Raw genomic sequence first — 19,856 nt, forward strand, 5'->3', positions numbered from 1 at the left:
TGGAAGGGCGTGCACACGGGGTGTGCCTCAGTTTGCCCATGCCTAAGATGCTGCTGCTGGAGGGCGGGGGAGCTGGGGTCACAGTGGCTGGCTTTCCAGCGCTGTTGGAAAGCAGAATATAGTGCTTTTTATTTAATTTTTTTTTTTCTCCATCTCAGTCTGTTTTCTGGACTTGGTGCAAGGTTTGCCGTCCCGGGCAGAGCAAGAGGTGTGTGCTGGGGGCTGCTTGCAAGGTGTCCCTGCTCTGGGACCTGAGCAGCATGTGGCTAGCCAGCGTTCATCCTCGCTAGCCCAGGGGGTGGCACAAAATCACAAGCCCGAAGTGCCTCTGCCCAGTTCTTCCTGTCCTTGGTGGGGTGAATAAATGGGAGAAGTGAGTCTGGTGTGGGGGGCTTGGAAATAGGTGGTGTGAGCAGCTGGGTGAGGGCAGGGAACAGTGCAGTGTCTACCAGAGGCAAAAGAGCAATACCCAAGCCATCCAAAAAGCTGCGTTTCAGAAATTTGGGTTTTTCTGGTGTACTGTACGCGGCTGTTATAGAAAAGCAAGCGGCCCCTGCTTTGTCTCTGGGTTTTGCAGTGTCCCCCATCACCCCCTCTCCACCCTTCCTCACTGCAGGGCCACTCGTGGCGATTTGCAGGGGGAGGCATTGCCAAAAAAAAAAACACCCTGCATCTGTTCACCTTGCAAGGAACAGCTAGCAGTTGTATGCCGGAGACGGGGCTCCTCTGCGGTGTGTTACCATCCTTGTGCCTCAGTTTCCCCGCTGTGCTGCCGCCAATGGCTGAGTACTGCAAACAGCGGTGGCCAAGCCGGCACGGCGGGGACATGGTGGGCATTATCGGCCACAGCCTGCTCGGTGGGTGGTGGCAGGAGTGATGGCCAGTGAGCCGGGAATCGTTTCCGCCGCCAGTTGGGCTCCGGGTTCCTGTGCAGCCCTTTGCTCCAGGGCGGCGGGGAGAACGCTCGCCTGCTGCGGGCCCCCGTTTGGCGGCGGGCAAAGCCACTCCTCTGCCGCCGTGACATCAAGCCGGGGAAACTCGATGACCTGCGAGAGGTCAAATTCCCGGCACAGGTAGCGCCTGCTCTACTTCCGTGCCGTGCCGGAGAGGATCCTGCCCTCCCGGGGACCCCCAGCCTCGGGGACCCCCAATCCTGCCGTCAGCCGCCATGAAGTCGGAGCAGGAGGAGAGCAAGCCCGGGACGTGCCGCTGCGAGCACGGCTTCTCCCGGCTCCCGGCCTATTGTTCGGGTCCCTGGGGACAGTGCGGGGCGGCTGGGGGCGATGCTCGGAGCCGGGTGCTGTGCCTCTGCTTGGCCCACGCAGGTAAGAGGAGGGGGTCTCCGGGGGTCCCGCTGTCTTGCATGGCAGCGTGGCGGAGGGGATGCAGCCCAGCGTGCATTTCTTTCCCTTGCTTTGTGCCGTGGTAGCTCGCTTCCTCCTGGGAGAAACAAAACAACGCCGGCCGGCTGGCAAGCGCGCCTCAAAGGCGCCGCGGCCGCGCAGGACGGTGGCCATGGGTTGCTGTGCTGGCCCCCTGTGCCAAGGGCGAAGCTTGGGACAGGGGCGAGGGGCTTCAGCTCCCCCGCAGCGAGGGAAGGTGGGTGGGGGGGCAGCTCCCCGCTCGCCGTAGTCCATTTTGTCTCATGGAGAAGTTGGAGTGTGCTGGGAGTTCGCAGAGGGCTCGGTGGCCGGCGGCGAAGGTGGCAGCCCCCCAGCTTCTGAAAACTTCTGCAGCCTCCCGCCTGCCTCCTGAACCCCCTGCTCTCCCCTTACTGGCGTGCTCAGGAGGCTTGGATCAGGTTTTATTTCTGCACATCTGCTGTGAGACAACCGCCAGTGTGCGAGCAGGCTTCATCTTGCTGGGAATAATCTTTTTTGGGGGTGTTGGGGGGGGTGCCATAACACGGGGGGTTATTTCGCAGGCAGGCAGTCTCTGCGCGTCCCGCCGTGAGTGAGCAGTTGATGGCATGCAACTGGGGGTCCCGTCCCGGGGCTGCAACCGTATGGAAGTGCTGAAGCTGAGCTGGCGTTTTAACTCGGAAAATGCTCAAAAAAGGTGTTTGCGAGGATTTACGCTCGTAGGGTGAAAGCTGTAACCCAAACCTGCTGAGGAGCGTCCGTCCCCATGTCCAGGCGTGACAGCATGCTCGCGGCATCGCAGCAGTAGCAAGGGATGGAATCTAAGGCTTCTTTCTTTAAAATATGGGTGTACGGGGCCAAAATTCACTTTATGAGCCCAAGAGGCTCAGCAGCGCGTGGCGGAGCCACCCCGGTGCCCACCCGGGAGGTGGTGGCCAGCAGCTCCTCTGAGGTCGCGGAGAACCGTGATGCCATGGGAGACGCCGTGCCCAGGGACGGAGCTGGTGGCACAACTGAGCCGGGAGTGCGATGGGCAAATCTCGGCCCCTTGTGCTAACCCCCCTGAGGAGACGATGTGCTGCGAGGGGCAAACCGTACCTCGTGCGGGCTGCGTGGGGGGAGCGGCTGAACTTTTCTGAAAGATACTCGGGTCCCGAAATCGTGATTTCGGGTGATGAGATGTTCTTTAAAGTACTGGCTCCACTCATCCCTGGGGCTTGAATCCATGTTTTCCTCTAATAATGTCCTGTAGCTTCTGACCTTTCTGTCTCCCATCCCAGAACTGAGGTTCATATGTACATATATATTTGTGTATATATATATTTAAAAATACATATTCTGGGCCAAAGCTCTGCGGGATGGAGAAGGATGGAGGGTTGCACCGTGCTCTCGACAGGTGAGGGTTTGGTGGGTGATGCTGTTAGCACAGATATTTTGCATTTTCACATTTCGCCCCTTTTTTCCCTGCTTACATCTTCGTGCAGGGCCTGTGAAATCACTTTTTGGGCTGACCCACCGCAGATTTTAAGTGCTTGGTCCACAAGCAAGGCTTTTCTCCCTGCCTCAATGGTCCATATGCCGCTGCTGCAACCCAGTGCGCGCTTGGGTCATGTGGCCGTTTCCTTGCTGATCTCCTGGATAAAATTGTGCCTTGAATTGTGCCCAGCAAAGCAAAACCATCTTGCCAGTAAACTTGCAAAAGCGGCCCAAAATGCAGCTTTCACCTGAGGTACCAATGTCACCAGCATAAACCTTGTTGTTTATACTGCGTTCATTTTTAATTGTACCCTCTGAAGATAAAAGCACACGTACAGCAGTTGTCTCAGCTGAGTTCCATGGAAATAAAAGGCTTTTAAATGGATATTTTTAAATGGATGCCTGCTCCAAGGCCAGTAAAAGGCTTTGCTCCTGTGTGGCCATCCACCAGTCTGCCACCGAGCAGGTCCAAGATGGGATTTGCAGGAGTCAGAGTGGAAACTTCAGCCCCAAGTGCTGTCTGGAGGTGCTGATCACAACTAAAAATCCAAAAAGAAAAAAAAAGATCTTATTTATGTTGTCTATTAGCACTAATCAGTACTTAAAGCATAGAGGATGCGAGGAGGCAAGTGTCATGGAAGTTGAATGCTATCAACTGGAATATAATTAACCGCCAATTATTTCGGCATGAATGGCAGTGTTCGTCAGTTAATCCAGGAAATGTTTAAATTGCATTCGTTTCATCGCTGCCCACGTGCGGCAGATTCGGAAGGGGCTGGAATGAGCCAGGATGCGACGGGGCTCGTCCGTGCAGGGCGATCCCTCCTTCCCCGCGGGGTGGTCGGGAATTATGGTGTGCAGACAGCTCCCGTGAAAAGGTTAAAAAGAGAAGGGAAAAATGAAGAGGGGTGAAAATACTGGGAAAAATCTGCGGTGGAAGGTTTTTGCATTGGGGTTGTTGCGTTTGGGAGGCGATTCCTAACAGCAGGTTTAACTTTGCACCCTAATATAGCAAAATATGCCAAAACTCTTTTTTTTTTAATTGATTCTGTTTTCTGAATTATATTTTTGCATCGTGTTGTGGATGCGCGTGGACCCCCTTGTGCGGGGCGCTGACCCCCAGTCCCTGTTGAGAGTGCTGATGCTCCTTCCAAGCCATGGAAATCTCCTTCACCGCCTCAAACGGAGGCGCAGACTCGGCCAGCTCGCAGGAAGGTGTGTGAAATCCCCGCCGAACCGTCTGTCTGTGGGACACATAGAGGCAGAGATTAGATTTTTGAAGAAGTGGCTGTATTTTCCCAGTTATTGGAACTTTTCTGGAAGAATCGCCTGCAAACGATGCTTTTTGGATCGTTTTAGGTGCTGAAACTTGGCATAGAAGCGGGGATTCCTGCCCCCCCCAGTTTTAAAATGAAGTTAAAATTTCCTTTTCAAGCTGAATTCCTCTCCTAATGCAACTGATGCAAATAAAATGGGCTTTCTCCGTAGGTTCAGACAGGATGGAGACTTGCAGGAGAGGGATTTCAAGCGGATGCTCGGTGCCGGAGGTGGGGAACTGCTGTGGGGGGATAAACGCGTTGGGATGGGTTTGGTAGATGGACTGGGGGGGACAAGGAGCCTGGGGAAATGTCGGAGCAGGGTGGAAATCCTGCATGGAAATGGAGGTAAGTACAGGTGTAAGGCAGCACGTGGGGTCACCGCTTCGGTCCAGCCCCGGTCCTGGCAGCAGGGGCCACGGAAAAGCCGGATAGAATGCAAGAAATCCCCCAGTAAGTGGTTTCCTGAGGAAACTGGGGAGGGCGGGAGATGCTGTCATCCTCCTTGCTTCCCTGAAAAGCTTCTTTCCCAGAAAATCCCTTAAATCTTGCTGGGAAGAGCGCGGAGGGTTTGACTTGCCTGGTTTCCACCGCGGCGGCTGCCCCAGGAGGGAGTGGGGCAGAGAGCGAGGGCTCCAGCGCTTTGTGGTGTCTTGAAAGAGCCGACAACACGGCTTCTGCGGGTTGAGCCTAAGAGGTGGAGGGTTTTTCCCCTCAAACCTTGGCTGCGTGGGTCGTGCTTTGCAATTTTTATATATGTCTCTCCACAAAAAAAATGGATTGTGCATTGCAATATATATATTGCAAATGGATACATATATAAAAATAAATATATATTGCAAAGCACAATCAATTTTTGTGTGCATATATAAATCTAATTTAAGATATATATATATTAAGAAAAAGCAAGAGTTGGGTATCTGGCTGATCCCAAGTTCAATAATTCAGATTTCTCCGTAGGCTTTGGCTTGCGTCGAGCGCGGTGCTGCGTGCTCCTTTCCAGACCAGACTTATAGCTTCTTATAGATCCTGGCTTTTAATCTTTCCGTAGTTTTTGCCTATACCAGGAGCCGAGTACCAAGCTGGGGATTAAATTCCCTTGCTGTAGGAATGCTTGTGAGTTGGGTTGGGTTTTTTTTTTCCCCCCCCATTTTCTAACTGGGACCGGAGGGGAATGGCACGGTTTCGGGGAAGCAGCGTTGAGCAGCACTGTATAGAAAGGAGCTTTGTAAGGAACAGCTGCAAATCTGCTTTTGGGACCCCTCCGGGATGCTCTGCTGCAGAATTTCGCCCCCAGGCTGCCTTGCCTTGGGTTTTGTTTCCCCTCTCCCATCCCCAGAGTGGTCCCCAGCAGGTGGGAATTTTCTTGGGTTCCCAGCAAAATGTGGCAATTGGCAGAAATCCAGCAGGATTGGTCACCGTTGTGCAAAGTGCCCTGCCTGGGTCCTCCTCCGTCGGTTAAGCGTTGGCCGGGGAATGGCCCGCTGTATCTTCTGGGCGAAGCAGCTCATAAGGAAAAGTGAAAATAAATTATTATTGGGGGGAAAAAAAAAAAAAAGAAAGAAAAAAAGGAGCAACTAGCAGCAGCCACGGGTGTCTTGTGGGGTGGCATGGGGCTTTCCGTGGCTGGCGAAGGTGCTGGGTGGGTTTTGCATGGTAAATATTGCGCCGTGTAGGAGCCCCTCGCATCCCCCTCCCCAATTTCCTCACGGCTGGAGGGGAAACTTCTGCATTTCTGGAGGGGGAAAGGCTGCATTTCTGCAGCCCCTTTGGCCTTGGCCGCTTCTCGCTTTTTGCACAGATTTCAAGTAAACCCCTTGGACCGCAGCGAAATCCCCAGCCCAGAGCTCGGCTGTTCCTCATTAGTGACTTTATTGCTGAATAATTTACAGAATGGGGCCTTGCCAGTTTTCATCCGGGAAGCATTTCAAGTATGCAAAACAGATTTTTATGCCTTCCTGGCGCAGCTGCTGGCGGGGCCGAGGGGGGAGCCACCTCTCCCCGTCCCACCGCCGGCATCGCCTCCCTGCTTTGGAAATGGTGATGAGAACGGCTCAGTGTGTGTACGGGGGACCGTAGCAAAAGTAAGGGGGATACCCCAATATTTCATGCCTACCTGCTGTCCCCCAGGCTGGCTGGTACTCATGGTGATGGGAGAAGGACCCAACTGCAGTTGCTTGAAGAGGGGATGTTTATTTTTTTTTATTTCTATTTTATTTTTCTGGTAACGTGCATGCTGAGGGATTTATTTTTTTTCTCCCGATGCCCACGGGCAGAGCGCAAACACCAGAAATCAATAACCCCTTTGGATGAGCAATGGATTTTCTCCATGTATTCTCAAAACGAGGGGGAAAAGCAAAGTCAAACTGTTTGTTCCATCGTTTTGGATCACGATGTCTGGCTCCTGCAGAGGACAGCGGCGGCAGCGCACATCCAAAAAGCCTTTTGCAGGACGAGGGTTGCAAGGGGAGATGAGGGCCATGGGTGCGATGTGGAAACAGCGGAAAAGCACTTTGTTACGCTGAGCGGGTGCGGTGGTAGGGAATAAGGTCGCCGGAGCTTCTCCCGGTGCTGGCTGCGGAGGGGACCCGGGCTGGGATGCGGCGGGATGCTCCGGCGACGCAGCTGCTTGGAGGGGCTGGGCATAAATCTGGAAAACTCAAGATTCAGCTTCGCAGGTGAAAGCGCCGTCTTCTTTCCAGGGTTGTTTTGTTAAATTTTGGTGAGCGTTTGCCGAATGTGTGGATGGCTGGAAGCAGAGCTGAAGCCCAGCGTACGGGGCTTGGTGGAGCTCATCGGCCCCTGTTGGGTATTGGCCGTACATGCACCCTGTCACTGAGTGGTTTGGGTGGGAAGCTCTTGGTTTGTTATCATCCTTATATATTATTTTTTAATTCTATAATGCAAAAACCAGAAGCTAATACCCAGCAGAGGTCCCTCCCCATCATGTCTCTCCCTCCTCCTCCTCCATTCCCAGGGTGCTGCAAGGACCCCTGCAGATTTTGGGTCATGCAAAGAGATTTGGCAAACGGGGGGAGCGTTTGCCCGGGGTTTGAGCTCACCGCGGGGCCGTGCCGGGAGTTGGTCGCTCACTTCCTCGCATTGTGTCTCCTCTTCCTCCAGCGCTGCTGCGGGAGGAGGTGGCCCAGCTGCAGGAGGAGGTTCACCTGCTCCGGCAAATGAAGGAAATGCTGACGAAAGACCTGGAGGAGACGCACGGCAGCAAGTCGCCAGAGGTGCTCTCGGCCACCGAGCTGAAGGTGCAGCTGGCCCAGAAGGAACAGGAGCTGGCACGCGCCAAGGAGGCTCTGCAGGGTAAGGGCTGCGCGTCCTGCTCGTCACACACCTCTCCCAGCAACACTGAAGTTTCCAGAACTTAAATTAAAAGCAGGAAAGCTGTCCCTGTAATTTGGACTGTGCAGCGTAGGTTCACCGTGTGCACGTGGCAGGGGGTTTGATCGCAAGGCAGTGCTCCCCCAGACACCCTCGCTGTCCTGCCGCAGGGGTGCCGAGCTGGGAAGGACCGGGATGGGAAATAAATGGGGCTTGGGGGGCGTTTGCAGCGTTGCAGAGTGATTCCTTCACGGCTAGCTGTGGAGCAGAGCCAAGAGAGCAGCTGAAATGCAGCTGGAAATGTTTGTGTGGTGGAAGCGGGTTGGATTTGAGCCTCTCGGATGCTTTTATGGGGGAAGCAGGGAGTTTTCCGGGCAGCACGCTCTTCCTTATCCTGCATGGAGTTATCGGAAGCGCCGCAGAAAGCAAAGTCTGGGTCTGCAGGTGACACGCAGGGTCTCCTCCTTTCTTTATGTGCTGGTTTGGGTGTTGTCCCGCGGTGGTTGGCGGCATGCCCTGGGACTGGGATGTGCAGGACGAAAGGCAACATTGCAGCTTTTCCTCCCCAAAATCGAGCTGACAGTAATTTCGGGCAGGACAATTCGTTAGCTGGAGCCGCAGGATGATCCTGAGCAGGGGAAAGCTCCTGTGCGTCAAACCTTGGCAGCGCTGCAGCTCTAAATATCATCGCAAATCCCCAGCGTACCGCATGTAACTTCTACTTGTCAGCTCACGTTTGCGGATTACGAAGAGAGGCTGTCGAAAGTTTTCAGGCTCAGAGGCTGAGCAGCACGTGAGGAGCTGCGGGGCGGGAGAGCCCCAGCCCACGTGTCTCCCCCCTGTCCGGGATGCTGAGATGGACCGAGATTGGGCTGAGTTTGTATTTGGGGAGGGGATTTTAGAAATTTATTTTTTTTTATCGCTCTCTGATTTGCAGAACTGTCTCTGTAAATTGGTAGCAACCAAAATATCTTCAAAATCTTGCCCCCCGCATGCCACCCGGGCAGCCTCGGGCAGCAGGAAGTGCTCTGGGTTTATGAAACTGAAGAAAACCATAACTGGAGAATATCTACTCTGCGTGGACAGGGAGGGGGAAATGCTGATAAATGCAAAATACAGAAAAGCAGAACTCCATTGAGAATTTTGCCAAAAAGCAAGAATAGAAAGAAGTCATCTAAGAAGCTGCAGTGAGGTTATATGCACTTCTGTGGTGGAGAGTTCAGAAAAAAAAAAAAAAAGAATTTGGCTGGAGAATCGTGAGTATTTAAGGAATATGATGTTGGTTATTTTGGGGGCTTTTATTGGCCACGGTATGAGCCGTTGGGCTGGGTTTTCCAGGATTTCTCTGCAGGTGTGATGGCTAGGAAGAGGGAAGCTCAGCTTGCACTGGGAAAGGCAGCTGACAGGAAGCCTTTTTGATTCAATACTCCGTCCCTCTCCTGCGATACTGGAAAGCTTCTGCATAATTTGGAGAAGCTCCCCGTGAGGGATCCAGCCCCGTGGGCTGGGCTGGAGGTGCTGGGCAGCAGAGCAGGATTATGCTTATGGAGAAACGGGATCAGCAGCTGGAGTGGGGGGGGGGCGGAATCCTTTTTCCTCTCTGTGACAAATTTTCCATAGGGAAATGTAGCCAAAAGCAGGGGGAAAATGGCAATAACGATGCCCGGGGAATGGTTCTGCCAGGAGAAACCTATCTGCAGGGAAGTACTGGCTCTGTCTTAAGGAGCCGCAGGATAAAGCAGTGCAGGGAGCTAGGGGAAACCTGACTGTGCTGTCCCGCAGGTCAGGGCTTTGTGTCGGTCGCGTACCGCAGCCGCAGAGCATCTCCCCACTCCCCCTCACCGCCTCACAGCGTGCATCGCTGCCGAGCCCCTCGGTCCTCGCTAAAGGATGCTCCGCACCTGGCAACATCGGCCGCGGCATCCCTGCACCCGCAGCAGCGTGCGCCCCGCGTTGGGTCGTGTGTAATGTCATTAGAGGATAAATTATACGGAAATCTGTCATTGTTGCTGGCGCTGAGCCTGGCAGCATGATGCAGCTGGTTCAGGTAGATATTGGCTCGTCGGGCCTTAACACAAAGGGAAGCGGAGAGGGTTTGCCGGTGGGCTTTGCTTGCGGGGGCTCTGGCAGTTTTAGCAGCCTTCGCTTTGCACGGCCGCTCGGGGTTTGGGTTGCAATGGGCTGGATGGAGGAGTGCGGATTCATCGCCCTTTCTCCTTTCTCTGAGCTAATTCCATCGCTCACACTTTTAATTATTAATATTTTTTTTAAATCAAATAACATCCAAATAAAATCCCATTGTGCTACATCCTATCGTCCTCTCCTCCTTTGCTGGGACTGGGGATTTCAGCGTGCTTACAGTCTTAACCCAGTTGTATTTTCCCCAGCTGGAAAGGGATGGATGTGGTCTGGATTTCCGATGCGGAAATCTCTGGCGGGAGAGGTTGCAGACAGCTTTATTACTGCTGGGTCCTGCTGCGGGCAACGGCCGTGCCCAAGCACCTGGGGGACCGGCAAAGCCTCTTGGCCTGGTGATATCAGTGAGCGTGCCGGCTAACGGCAGCGGCCTGGATTCTGGGAAGGATATCCAATATGCTGGAGCTCGCCTGCGGGATTATCACGCGGAGAGCAAATCTGCTTTCTGTTTCCTTTTTGAGTGCCAAGGTGGAAACCTCGGGCTGGCTTTCCCCACTGCTCGAGAAGGCACAAACTGAATTCGCAGCTGCTCTGCGAGCGAGTCGTAGCCTGGTCTGCCCCCTCGCAAACCCATGGCTTGGAGCTGTGGCTCCCTGGGAACGGCGTTTGGGCTGGGATGAGCCTCCTGCCGAAGCCGTCAGCACCTCTGGTGGCTGCAGCAAGGAGATGGGTGGCAAAGGAACGGGCGGATGGGCTTCCCAGCAGATGGGTGTCCCAGCCACAATCCTGGCCAAGGAACCCTCTCCATCAAAGGGACCTGGGGCTCTGTGCAGAAAACCCGCCGTGCTCCTTTGAACACCCACCCTTAACTCACAGCAGTCATCAACCACCTTGTCATGACCATGGAGGGGCCGGTTTGGAAAGCCCTCGGCCTCCTCACAAGGTGTTTCCAGGTAAACTCCCCTGAGGGAAACGCCTCGCCTAATTTTTCCATGCAATTCAACATTGCGCTCGCATTTCCTCCCTGCGCCATAGCTCCGCACACCCCGGAGCGAGTGCCGGCTCTGCCTGACACCGCGTAACACTGATGTCTTCTTCTCTTGGCGGCTGCGCCCGGGGAGCGCACATGCCTGCTTAATTACAAGGCAAGGAGCGGCGCTGCAATTCCTACACAGGGCTGACTGATTTTCTGGGTTAGTCACGGTGACAATGTTGAATTTCATGGTTGGGATGGAGAAAGAGGTGAAATTAAGTGAGCGGTAATGGGACAAGACGGATTTATGCGTTCCTCTTGCACGGGGCATCAGCCAGGCTCGAGCGGTGCCCCCCAAGGACGCCTTTCGCCATGTTAGAAAATAAATATATAAATCAATAAGTGATAACATCATCTTCAGTTCCATCCCTGGTGTGAAAATCCACATTGTGTGGGGCGAGAGAAGTATTTGCAAGAGGCATCCGGAGGGAGCTGCTCTTTGGGAGGGTCAGGGATGGGCTGCGTATGCTGCCAGTGCCCTGGCTTGTGTCTGGGCTCTGCCACTCTGTCCCGGCAGCGCGAAGCCGGGCAGAAATGCTGTTTCTGTGTTCCAGACGTCGTCAGTTGTCATCTAGTACCGCATGACCGAGATCATCAAGCTCATTATCTGTCTGCCCTCCAAGCAAACCTAGGCTGGATGGTGCGATCACCACCATTTCTTTTTCTCTTTATATTAATAGAATCATAGAATCATTTGGGTTGGAAGGGGCCTTCAAAGGTCATCTAGTCCAACCCCCCTGCAAGGAGGGCGGATGGTGCTTAGAGCAGCCCCAATTTTAGAGGGGAAAATGCCAGGGTGTAGCACGCAGTAGCCAATTCTCATGCAAGCCAAATCGCATGCAGAAGTTGTGTGATGCTGAGGGCAGACAGGAGCCATGGGGTGGTGGCATCACTGGGAGGTTCTGGCAGGGCTGCCCCTCAGGTTGGTGCATTGAGAAATTAGATGTCAGTTCATCAGGGAAACTGGAAACAAAAGGTGCTGGGGAGGGATTTGTAATAGTTTTTGGCTGTGAGAGGAGCCCTGAGTCCTGTCACTGCTCTGCGTCCATCATCCTTCTCCCACAGGAGCGATGCTCGGGGGCCAGATCGTGTAGCAGAAGGTGGGAGCTCAGGTAACGGGAGCGCAGCTGACCTCGTGCGGGATTAATGGTGCAGGCGGGGATGTGGGGAGCGATGGCGAGAGCTGGGGGTCTTCATACCGCCATTCCCGACCCATCCTTCCCATCACTCGCTGCTGGGGCTGGGGCCAAGCTGCCAAGTCCGAGGTGAGGCTGGTGGGTTCCCCCTCTATTTCTGCCGTGCGCTTTGGGTGGGAGGGGGAAATAAATAATGCAAGTAGGCTGTGTGAGAGAAATACTTCCTGCTCACGGTAAGGGTTTAGGATTTCTTGCTTCTCTTGTTGTCTCGGGTTTATGAACAGGTCAGAGGATTTGCCGGAGCCCACCATGCAGGTGGGCTGTAGGAGAGTGCATTCAGATATTCCATGGGGCTTGGGATGCAGAAACTTGGCCCTGGGTCATCAGAATAAAGAAAAAAGCCATTTCACCTCCTCACGCGGCCCCGGTGGCCGGTGAAAACCCGCTTCATTCCTCCCTGGCTGCCCCGACCGTCGCGCCGTGGATCGCATTGGCTCGTTGTCCCCGACCGAGTAATTAGCTGGGATTGTTTGCTGAGGATGTACGAAGGCGCCACGGTGAGCGGTGCGTGGTCCAGGAATTGTTGGCAGCCCTAACTGCTCACTTCAGCTTAACTTTTATTTTTCTGCTGCCTCTGTCAATTAATTTCCTATTAATTGGGTTTGGAATGAAGTTCTCAAACGGCTGATAAATCTTCGTTAAGCTTAGGAGCTAATCAGTTTTGGAGGAGGGAGAGCGGTGGTAATTGTGGGGGGAAATAAGTGTATTAATTATAGCAAATCTCCCAAATATGAACAGAAACAAAGGGAAAATTGTCCTGGTGCGTTAATAGGAAAAATCCCGCTCCTGCAGTACCCCAAGTCCATCATCTTCCTGCGGTGCTGGTTGGTGTCAATACTGGTAAATATTCACCCTTGGGAGATAGTGTGTACTTTTCTCCTAGTGGTACTTTTGAGCGTTTTACTTTTTTTTTTTTTTTTTAATTTTTTTTTTTTGCAAGGAATGAAGTGTTTTCCATAATTCTGTAAGGACCCTGAACGCTGTCGCTAATTAAAGCAAGTTGTTTGCTATAAGAGACCTGTCTATTTAGTTAAATTCATTAGGAGCCTTTTGTTGCCTCCAGCATCAGAGAGTGGCTTAAACTTTTAGAAGAGCCTCGCAGTATCCTGGAGAAAAATTCCCCCAAGAGCCCAAATCACCCAACGTGTCCTCCAGTCTGGCCAGTGCGGTTGGTAACTCTGGGTACCCGCTTCTGTGGGGTCCGGGTCTCGCCCCAGCGTGGCTTGGTCAACCTAGCGTTAATTTTTGTTTTTTCACCAAGTTTTTAGCTGATGTGAAATAACTGGGTACGATGGGAAGTTCCTTTTTGAAAAACTGAGGTGTGGTCTGGCTGCGATTATTTTTAGAGTGATTCTGTAGTAGTTTCCCAAGCTGGAAAAAAATAAGGAAAGGCCCAGTGTCAGAAGGGGCTGAGATGTCCCAGAAGGAGTCACGTTCACTGGAGTGGGAGAGGAAGAATCCCAACCACTCCCGATCACGGGGCAGTGTGAATGATTGTGCTTCTCAGCCGGTTTGGTGGTTTTTTGGGTTTTGATTTGTCTCCAGTGCTTAATGGCAGAGCAGCTGGTCCAAAGACTTTCGTCTCTTGATTTTTAATGGATAAAAATCTCTGTTGTCCCAAGCATCTCACTTTTCCCCCCACTATGTGATCTGATTTTTTTTTTCCCCCCCCCCCCCCCCTTTTTTCTCTGCTGACCTGCAAGCCCGCTCCCTCCCAAGCCTGTGTTTTATCGTGCATTCTCCCAGCGCGCGTGCATACAGCCATAGCCGTGCTCAGAAATGAGTTCCCACCCAAATAAATCTCTTCTCAAGCCGGCGCTTGTGGATGGGATGCAGGAGGTGGCAGAAATGAGCAGGCTAAGCAGAGAGACTGCTCCTGTTTAGGGGGCTGGGAGAGGGCAGGGGCATGAAGCCAAGGGTACCAAAGGTGCTGATTGCACGAAGGAAATTAATTTATTTTTAAGCATGCCATGGTAGTGATTTTCTGGTGTTCCTCAATCAGGACTTCATCCCATACGCGCCTCATCAGGAGGAGTTCGGAGACACGTCGTGGGTCGTGGTGCAGGCTAAGCCCCAGATGAAGCGGCTCGTTACAGGGGTGTGGGGGGTAGGAAACGCAGCGTGGGCTGAAATGCGTGTCACGGATTTCCTTAATTGAACAGAAATAGGTTAGACCCATGCGTGTGCATCAGGAGAGGTCCCACTTGTGACGGCGCGGTCATCTTCTAGCGACTTTTGCAATATAGACAGCTCGTGGTGGCCTTGAGCTTGGTTTTTCTGGTGGGTTTTGGGGATTTTATTTTTTTTTTTTAATAAAAAGGGACGATTTGCAAGGCTCCTTTGCTTGCGATGCAGTGAGTGCAGGGAGCGTTGGAGGGGCAGAGCGTGTCACGCCATCCCGCTCCCTTGCTCAGGGTGGAAAAGCACGCGAGGTCTTTCCGAAAACGAACAGCAGTATTTGTAGTCTGATTCCTAAACTGGGTATTTTTTTGGTGAGGCGGGGTGTATCTGGAGCAGGGAGCGGCAGGGCATTTCTGTGGCTCTGCCAAGGACCAGATTCCAGGCTGGGCAAAGCATTTAATGTCCAGAAATTGTAGAAATTATCAGAATTACTCAAGCCCCTTGTCCTAGGTGGTATTTCTGGAGTTCTCCCTGGTTTTAGCAGACTTCCAGCAAACCGTCCCTGTGTGGGTGGTCAGGGAGCATCCTTCGCCGGTACGTGGGAGAGGGAAAATTTCGAGGTCTTGGTTTGCGAAATGCCCCCGTTGCATCCCGCGGTGCTCCCAGCCTCCTGCTCCGACCCCTCACGGCATCGTTGAGAGGGAAGGGGACACACGGGGAGCCGTGCCCTGGGCTCGTGGGAGCACCGCAGGAATCTGCCTCACTGCTAAAAATAAACCGGTTGTGGTTTATTTATCCTGGAAAGGGAGCAGCAGGTTTTCCTGCGCTGGGCCCTGAGGCTGTGGCAGCAGTTTTGCTCCCGAATCTTTTTTTCCCAGGGGCTGAGCTGCCCCGTGGAGGGTGGGCAATGATTTGGAGCCACAGCAGAGATGTGATGGACATTTTGGGGGGGGCTACTGGGTGCAGCAGTGGGGGCGAATTGGGCATCTGCTCCCAGCCCAGCCCCTGGAGTCATAATTTGGGTACTTTCTCTGCAAAAAAAAAAAAGAGATGGAGGCAAGGGGGGCTGCTGTACCCTCATGCTCGAGCCATCTTCCCTCCCACAGCCATGAAAGCCGACCGCAAGCGCTTGAAGGCGGAGAAGACAGACCTGGTGAGCCAGATGCAGCAGCTGTACGCCACGCTGGAGAGCCGCGAGGAGCAGCTCCGTGACTTCATCAGGAACTACGAGCAGCACAGGAAAGTGAGTGCAGTAGCCCTGTGCCGCGGTTTCGTGGCCCCGGGTGGACGGCAGCCGCGTGAGGGGGCAAAGAAGGGTTTGTAATAGCGCGTGGGTTTCCCCTCCCTGACGGCCACCCCTTGTCCCAGCAGGAGAGCGAGGACGCGGTGAAAGCCCTGGCCAAGGAGAAGGACCTGCTGGAGCGGGAGAAGTGGGAGCTGCGGCGGCAAGCCAAGGAGGCGACGGACCATGCCAGCGCCCTCCGCTCCCAGCTCGACCTGAAAGACAACCGCATGAAGGAGCTGGAGGCCGAGCTGGCCATGGTGAGCTCGGTGACGTGGCGGGTGCGACGGAAGGGTCAGCCCCGCGCCGCTGCTGCGGGCGCTCGGCTCAGCCGTTCGAGAGCTTGAAACGCCCCGGCGAGGTTTGCTGAAGCTAAATACTTGTTGTTCATACGTTTGTTTTTTTTTTTTTACCCCACCACCACCACCTTGGTATCCCTCCCCAGGCTAAGCAGTCCCTGGCCACACTGACCAAGGACGTCCCCAAGCGCCATTCCTTGGCCATGCCGGGCGAGACGGTGCTGAATGGCAACCAGGAGTGGGTGATGCAGGCCGACCTCCCACTGACGGCCGCCATCCGGCAGAGCCAGCAGACCCTCTACCACTCGCACCCCCAGCACTCGGCGGACCGGCAAGGTGAGACCCCCGTGCAGAATGGACGTGACCAGAAGGACATGGACCAGTTGGAGAAGGTCCAGAGGAGGGCCACGAAGATGATAAAAGGGCTGGAGCACCTCTCCTATGAGGACAGGCTGAGAGAGTTGGGGCTGTTCAGCCTGGAGAAGAGGAGGCTCTGGGGAGACCTGATAGCGGTCTTCCAGTACCTCAGGGGGGCCTACAGGAAAGGTGGGGAGAGGCTGTTCAGTAGGGCCTGTTGCGATAGGACGAGAGGTAATGGTTTTAAAATAGAGGGGGGTAGATTTAGATTGGAAATTAGGAAAAAATTTTTTACGATGCGAGTTATAGAACACTGGAACAGGTTGCCCAGAGAGGTGGTGGAGGCCCCATCCCTGGAAACGTTCAAGGCCAGGCTGGATGAGGCTCTGAGCAACCTGATCTGGTTGGAGATGTCCCTGCTCCTTGCAGGGGGGTTGGACTAGATGACCTTTGAAGGTCCCTTCCAACCCTAACCATTCTATGATTCTATGATTCTATAATGGAGCGTGGGGCTCAGCCTGTTTTGGGGAGCTGCCTTATTCCCCCATCGAAGGGAAAAAAGCAAAGGGCAAAACACCCCCAAAAGAGGGGTTTTGGGGTGCATCAGAGGCTTGGCATGGGGTCAGGTTAGGTGTGATGGTAACTCTTCGGTGCCCTCCCTGCCTTCCAGCCGTCAGAGTGAGTCCCTGTCATTCGCGGCAGCCGTCCATCATCTCTGACGCCTCCGCGGCTGAGGGTGACCGGTCGTCCACGCCGAGTGATATCAACTCGCCCCGGCATCGAACACACTCACTCTGCAACGTAAGGCACAGTGATGGGTCCTTTGCGCCCCCGCTGCCTTGGTGGCGCTGGGGGGCATGGCCTCTGGGGATCCTGCAGGTCCTCCACTTCCCAAAATTATGTTGGTTTTGGCGTGGGATACGGGTTGGAGGGTTGCTGACCTGGAGAGCTGCTTGCTTGGGGGTTTATTCCAGCCCCACAGCGATTTGGCTGCCAGAACAAGCCTCTTTTTGCTGTGGAGATGGGGAGTCCTTGGGCTGAATCCATCAGATCTGTTTCCTTCTGCCACAGGGGGACAGTCCTGGACCGGTACAGAAGAACTTGCACAACCCAATTGTACAGGTAGGGCACGAAATCCCGCTCATGAGACCCAGTCCTGTGCTAGGGAGTGATTTGGGTGGGCTCATAGGCACCAGTTTGGGGTTGGTTTCTTTTTTTTAAAAAAACATCCTGAATTGTAAGTCTGAGATGTCTCAGATTTCCGTGATCTGCCCCAAAATCCAGGTAATGCCGTGGGTGGTTGCTGTGCGTGGGACCCGTCATGGTCCTGATTTTTGTGAGGCGGAGCGTAGATGGGGTTATTCCGTGTTTCGCTGTGAAACGGCGCGGCGTTCCAGCCAGCCATGGGCAAACCTTTACATTCCTGGAGCTCAAATCCAGAAGCAGGGGAAATAAGAAGCCAAAATCTCAGAAACGTGGGCCAGGGCCCAATTTCACTGCAAATTCCACCACGGATATTTCGGGAGTAATTTATTTTTAGTCCAGACTTTTGAAGATTGCTTTGGACCTGGACCCAAATATTTTTGGGTCTGTGGCCCATCATCCCTGATGGGGCTTGGGGGGGTTGATTGAAAAGCTTGGTGGCCAAAGCAGTGTCCTCTCCTCCCCGCAGTCTCTAGAGGACCTGGAAGACCAAAAACGGAAAAAGAAGAAAGAGAAGATGGGCTTCGGCTCCATCTCCAGGGTGTTTGCCCGGGGGAAGCAGCGCAAGTCCCTTGACCCTGGCCTCTTCGATGGTACGGCCCCCGACTACTACATCGAGGAGGATGCGGACTGGTGACCCCCCCGTGCCGGGCGAGTGCCAGGAACCTTTCGCCGGCCTTGCCGTCGCCGATGTACATACCCCCGCCCCAGCCCCGCCTGTGGACGTGTTACCTGTTGTCTTGGGAGCGATGCAGCTGTGTCGTAACTTCATTTTTTTTCCCTTTTTTTGTGTTTTGGTTTTTTTTTTTTTTTTTTTTTCCATACTGTCAGTTTGGGTTTTTTTGTTGGTCCTTTTTTTGTTTGTTTCTTTTTTTTTTTTCCTCCTTCTTTTGACGAAACTTGAAACTTGAAGGACTGCTGTGTCTCTGTAAATACCAGAAATATTGTGCACTTTGTGCTTGTGACGTCTCTTGTCCGAAACCCGCTGTTTTCCGGAGCCCGAGCCCGCGGGATGTCCTCGCTCAGGGACGAAGGACCTGCCCAGCTGAGGACCTTAGCAAGAAAACACACACACACATACACACAGAAAAAATCTTCATTTGCTGTGATGTCTTCCTGGCCGAGCCCTGCGGAGGCGACACGGGCTGGTTGTAACGCCTGCCGGTCTGGAAATAAGTGTTTTAACGTTCCTTTTTAGTTGTTTTTAATTTATTTGCACAAACCCAGAGGAGCTATTCTAACTAAATTATTGCAGAAGTTTTTGGGATTTTTATATTTTTCCACATCGGTTGGGATGGGGTGGGGAGGAGGAAGGGTGTGTTTGTACTGTACTGTCCTGGGAAGCTGCTGCCAGGGGGACCGGAGCCGTGGATCCCCTCCCTCGGCCCCGCGGCTGCAGGTGCCCCAAGAGCACTTAACGCCTTGGAAAATGCGAACCTAAAATTGGTGTTGGGAAATCAGCTGGGGGGAAGCTGGTGGGAGCTTTCCTTGCCGGATTTCCCAGCATTTCAGGGGATTCCCCCTTTGCTTCGAGTCAAAACTGGGCGGGGTGGGGGGGGGGACCTGGCATGAGCTGGGAGGAGGGGAAAGGCGGTATTCCGAGATATCCCGAGACGTTGTCCCTCCGGGGCCGGCCGCCCCGCTCCCTCATGGGGCGTTATCGCTGTCGGAGGAGCCGGGAAAATCGGTACAAGTCCCCACCGGGGAGGTTTTTCCGGCGCCGGGGTGATTTTTCCGCGCAAGCGGAGCTTGTGCTCCCAAATCCCCTGGAAATGCCCCAAAACCACCCGCCCCGGCGCGACGGCCGCTTCCGCTCCCCACTAACACGCACCGCGCTCTGCTTATGCCAAGATAAGTACCTTATGCTTTAACGCTTACCATATAATTTTAAGCTCTTAAAAAAATGTATTAAGATTTATTTAATGATGCTATCATAGTGTATTATTTTTCCCAAGTCCGATTCGCGCAGGGAATTTTGCCTGAAATCGTGGAGCTAAGCCGCCGCCGCCCGCGCGCTGTGTATCGTAACGGGATGATGCGGAGGGGCCACGGGGGGAGGCAGGGCAGGGTTTGCCCTGTGGCGTCGTTCTCTGCAGAGAAGCATTTTTATACTTTTTTTTTGTTTTGGGTTGGTGGTTTTGTTGTTTGGTTTTTGGTTTGTTTTGGTTTTTTTTTGTTCTCCTTGCATTTTTATAATTTAAACTGTAAACCACCGGAACAGATGAGCAATCTCCTTGTTACCGAGTAGTTTCCTTTGCATTTCAGCTTTTTTGTAAATTAGGAAATAATTCTAAAAATTACTAAGAGGATGATTTATTTAAAAGAGAACTTGGATAAATAGCATATGAATTATGGGTAACATTAGATTTAACTTTTCCCCACAGGAGTGGGGGAGAATCCTTGAAGGCATGGATGCAAATATAAAATTATAAAAGATCTAAATAAAGCTTATTTTAAAGTACAGATGAACTCCCCGTGATTGAATTGCTTGCCTGACGGAGAACACGGGCACCGCTGTCGTGGCAGCGGGCGCAAGGAGGGGGTGAACATCACCCCTGCCCCCGGCTGCTGTGCAGATCGGGGGTCCCGGGGGTGAATGGGGGGGATGCAGGAGGGGGCTGCATCCTTGGACCGGTTGTTTCCTAGGACCAGCTGCTGGCCAAGTGCTCACATCCGGACGCAGCACCGCTGGCAGGAGGCTGGGGGTGTTGATGCATCCCTACAAAGATTTAAGGTAAGTGAA

At 53.5% G+C, this 19,856-nt stretch overlaps 1 protein-coding gene across 3 annotated transcripts in view; it reads left to right on the plus strand.

Moving 5' to 3' along the window:
• The window catches only part of KAZN (kazrin, periplakin interacting protein), an 87,369-nt gene extending 67,793 nt beyond the window's left edge, over positions 1–19,576 (plus strand). For 2 of the 3 annotated variants that reach the window (XM_086764667.1, XM_086764668.1), the window contains exons 2-8: positions 7,277–7,468; positions 15,079–15,215; positions 15,344–15,514; positions 15,700–15,889; positions 16,581–16,711; positions 16,982–17,032; positions 17,583–19,576. In XM_086764667.1, the coding sequence (XP_086620793.1) occupies positions 7,277–7,468; positions 15,079–15,215; positions 15,344–15,514; positions 15,700–15,889; positions 16,581–16,711; positions 16,982–17,032; positions 17,583–17,750 (1,040 nt within the window). In that variant the 3' untranslated portion in view covers positions 17,751–19,576. Of the gene's footprint in view, positions 1–1,187; positions 1,326–7,276; positions 7,469–15,078; positions 15,216–15,343; positions 15,515–15,699; positions 15,890–16,580; positions 16,712–16,981; positions 17,033–17,582 lie in introns of those variants that run through there. The other variant, XM_086764669.1, reaches the window with a different exon arrangement.
• The last annotated feature ends 280 nt before the right edge of the window (positions 19,577–19,856 follow it).

Source organism: Chlamydotis macqueenii, chromosome 21 (assembly GCF_036417535.1).
Source record: "Chlamydotis macqueenii isolate bChlMac1 chromosome 21, bChlMac1.mat, whole genome shotgun sequence".
Taxonomy (NCBI): domain Eukaryota; kingdom Metazoa; phylum Chordata; class Aves; order Otidiformes; family Otididae; genus Chlamydotis; species Chlamydotis macqueenii.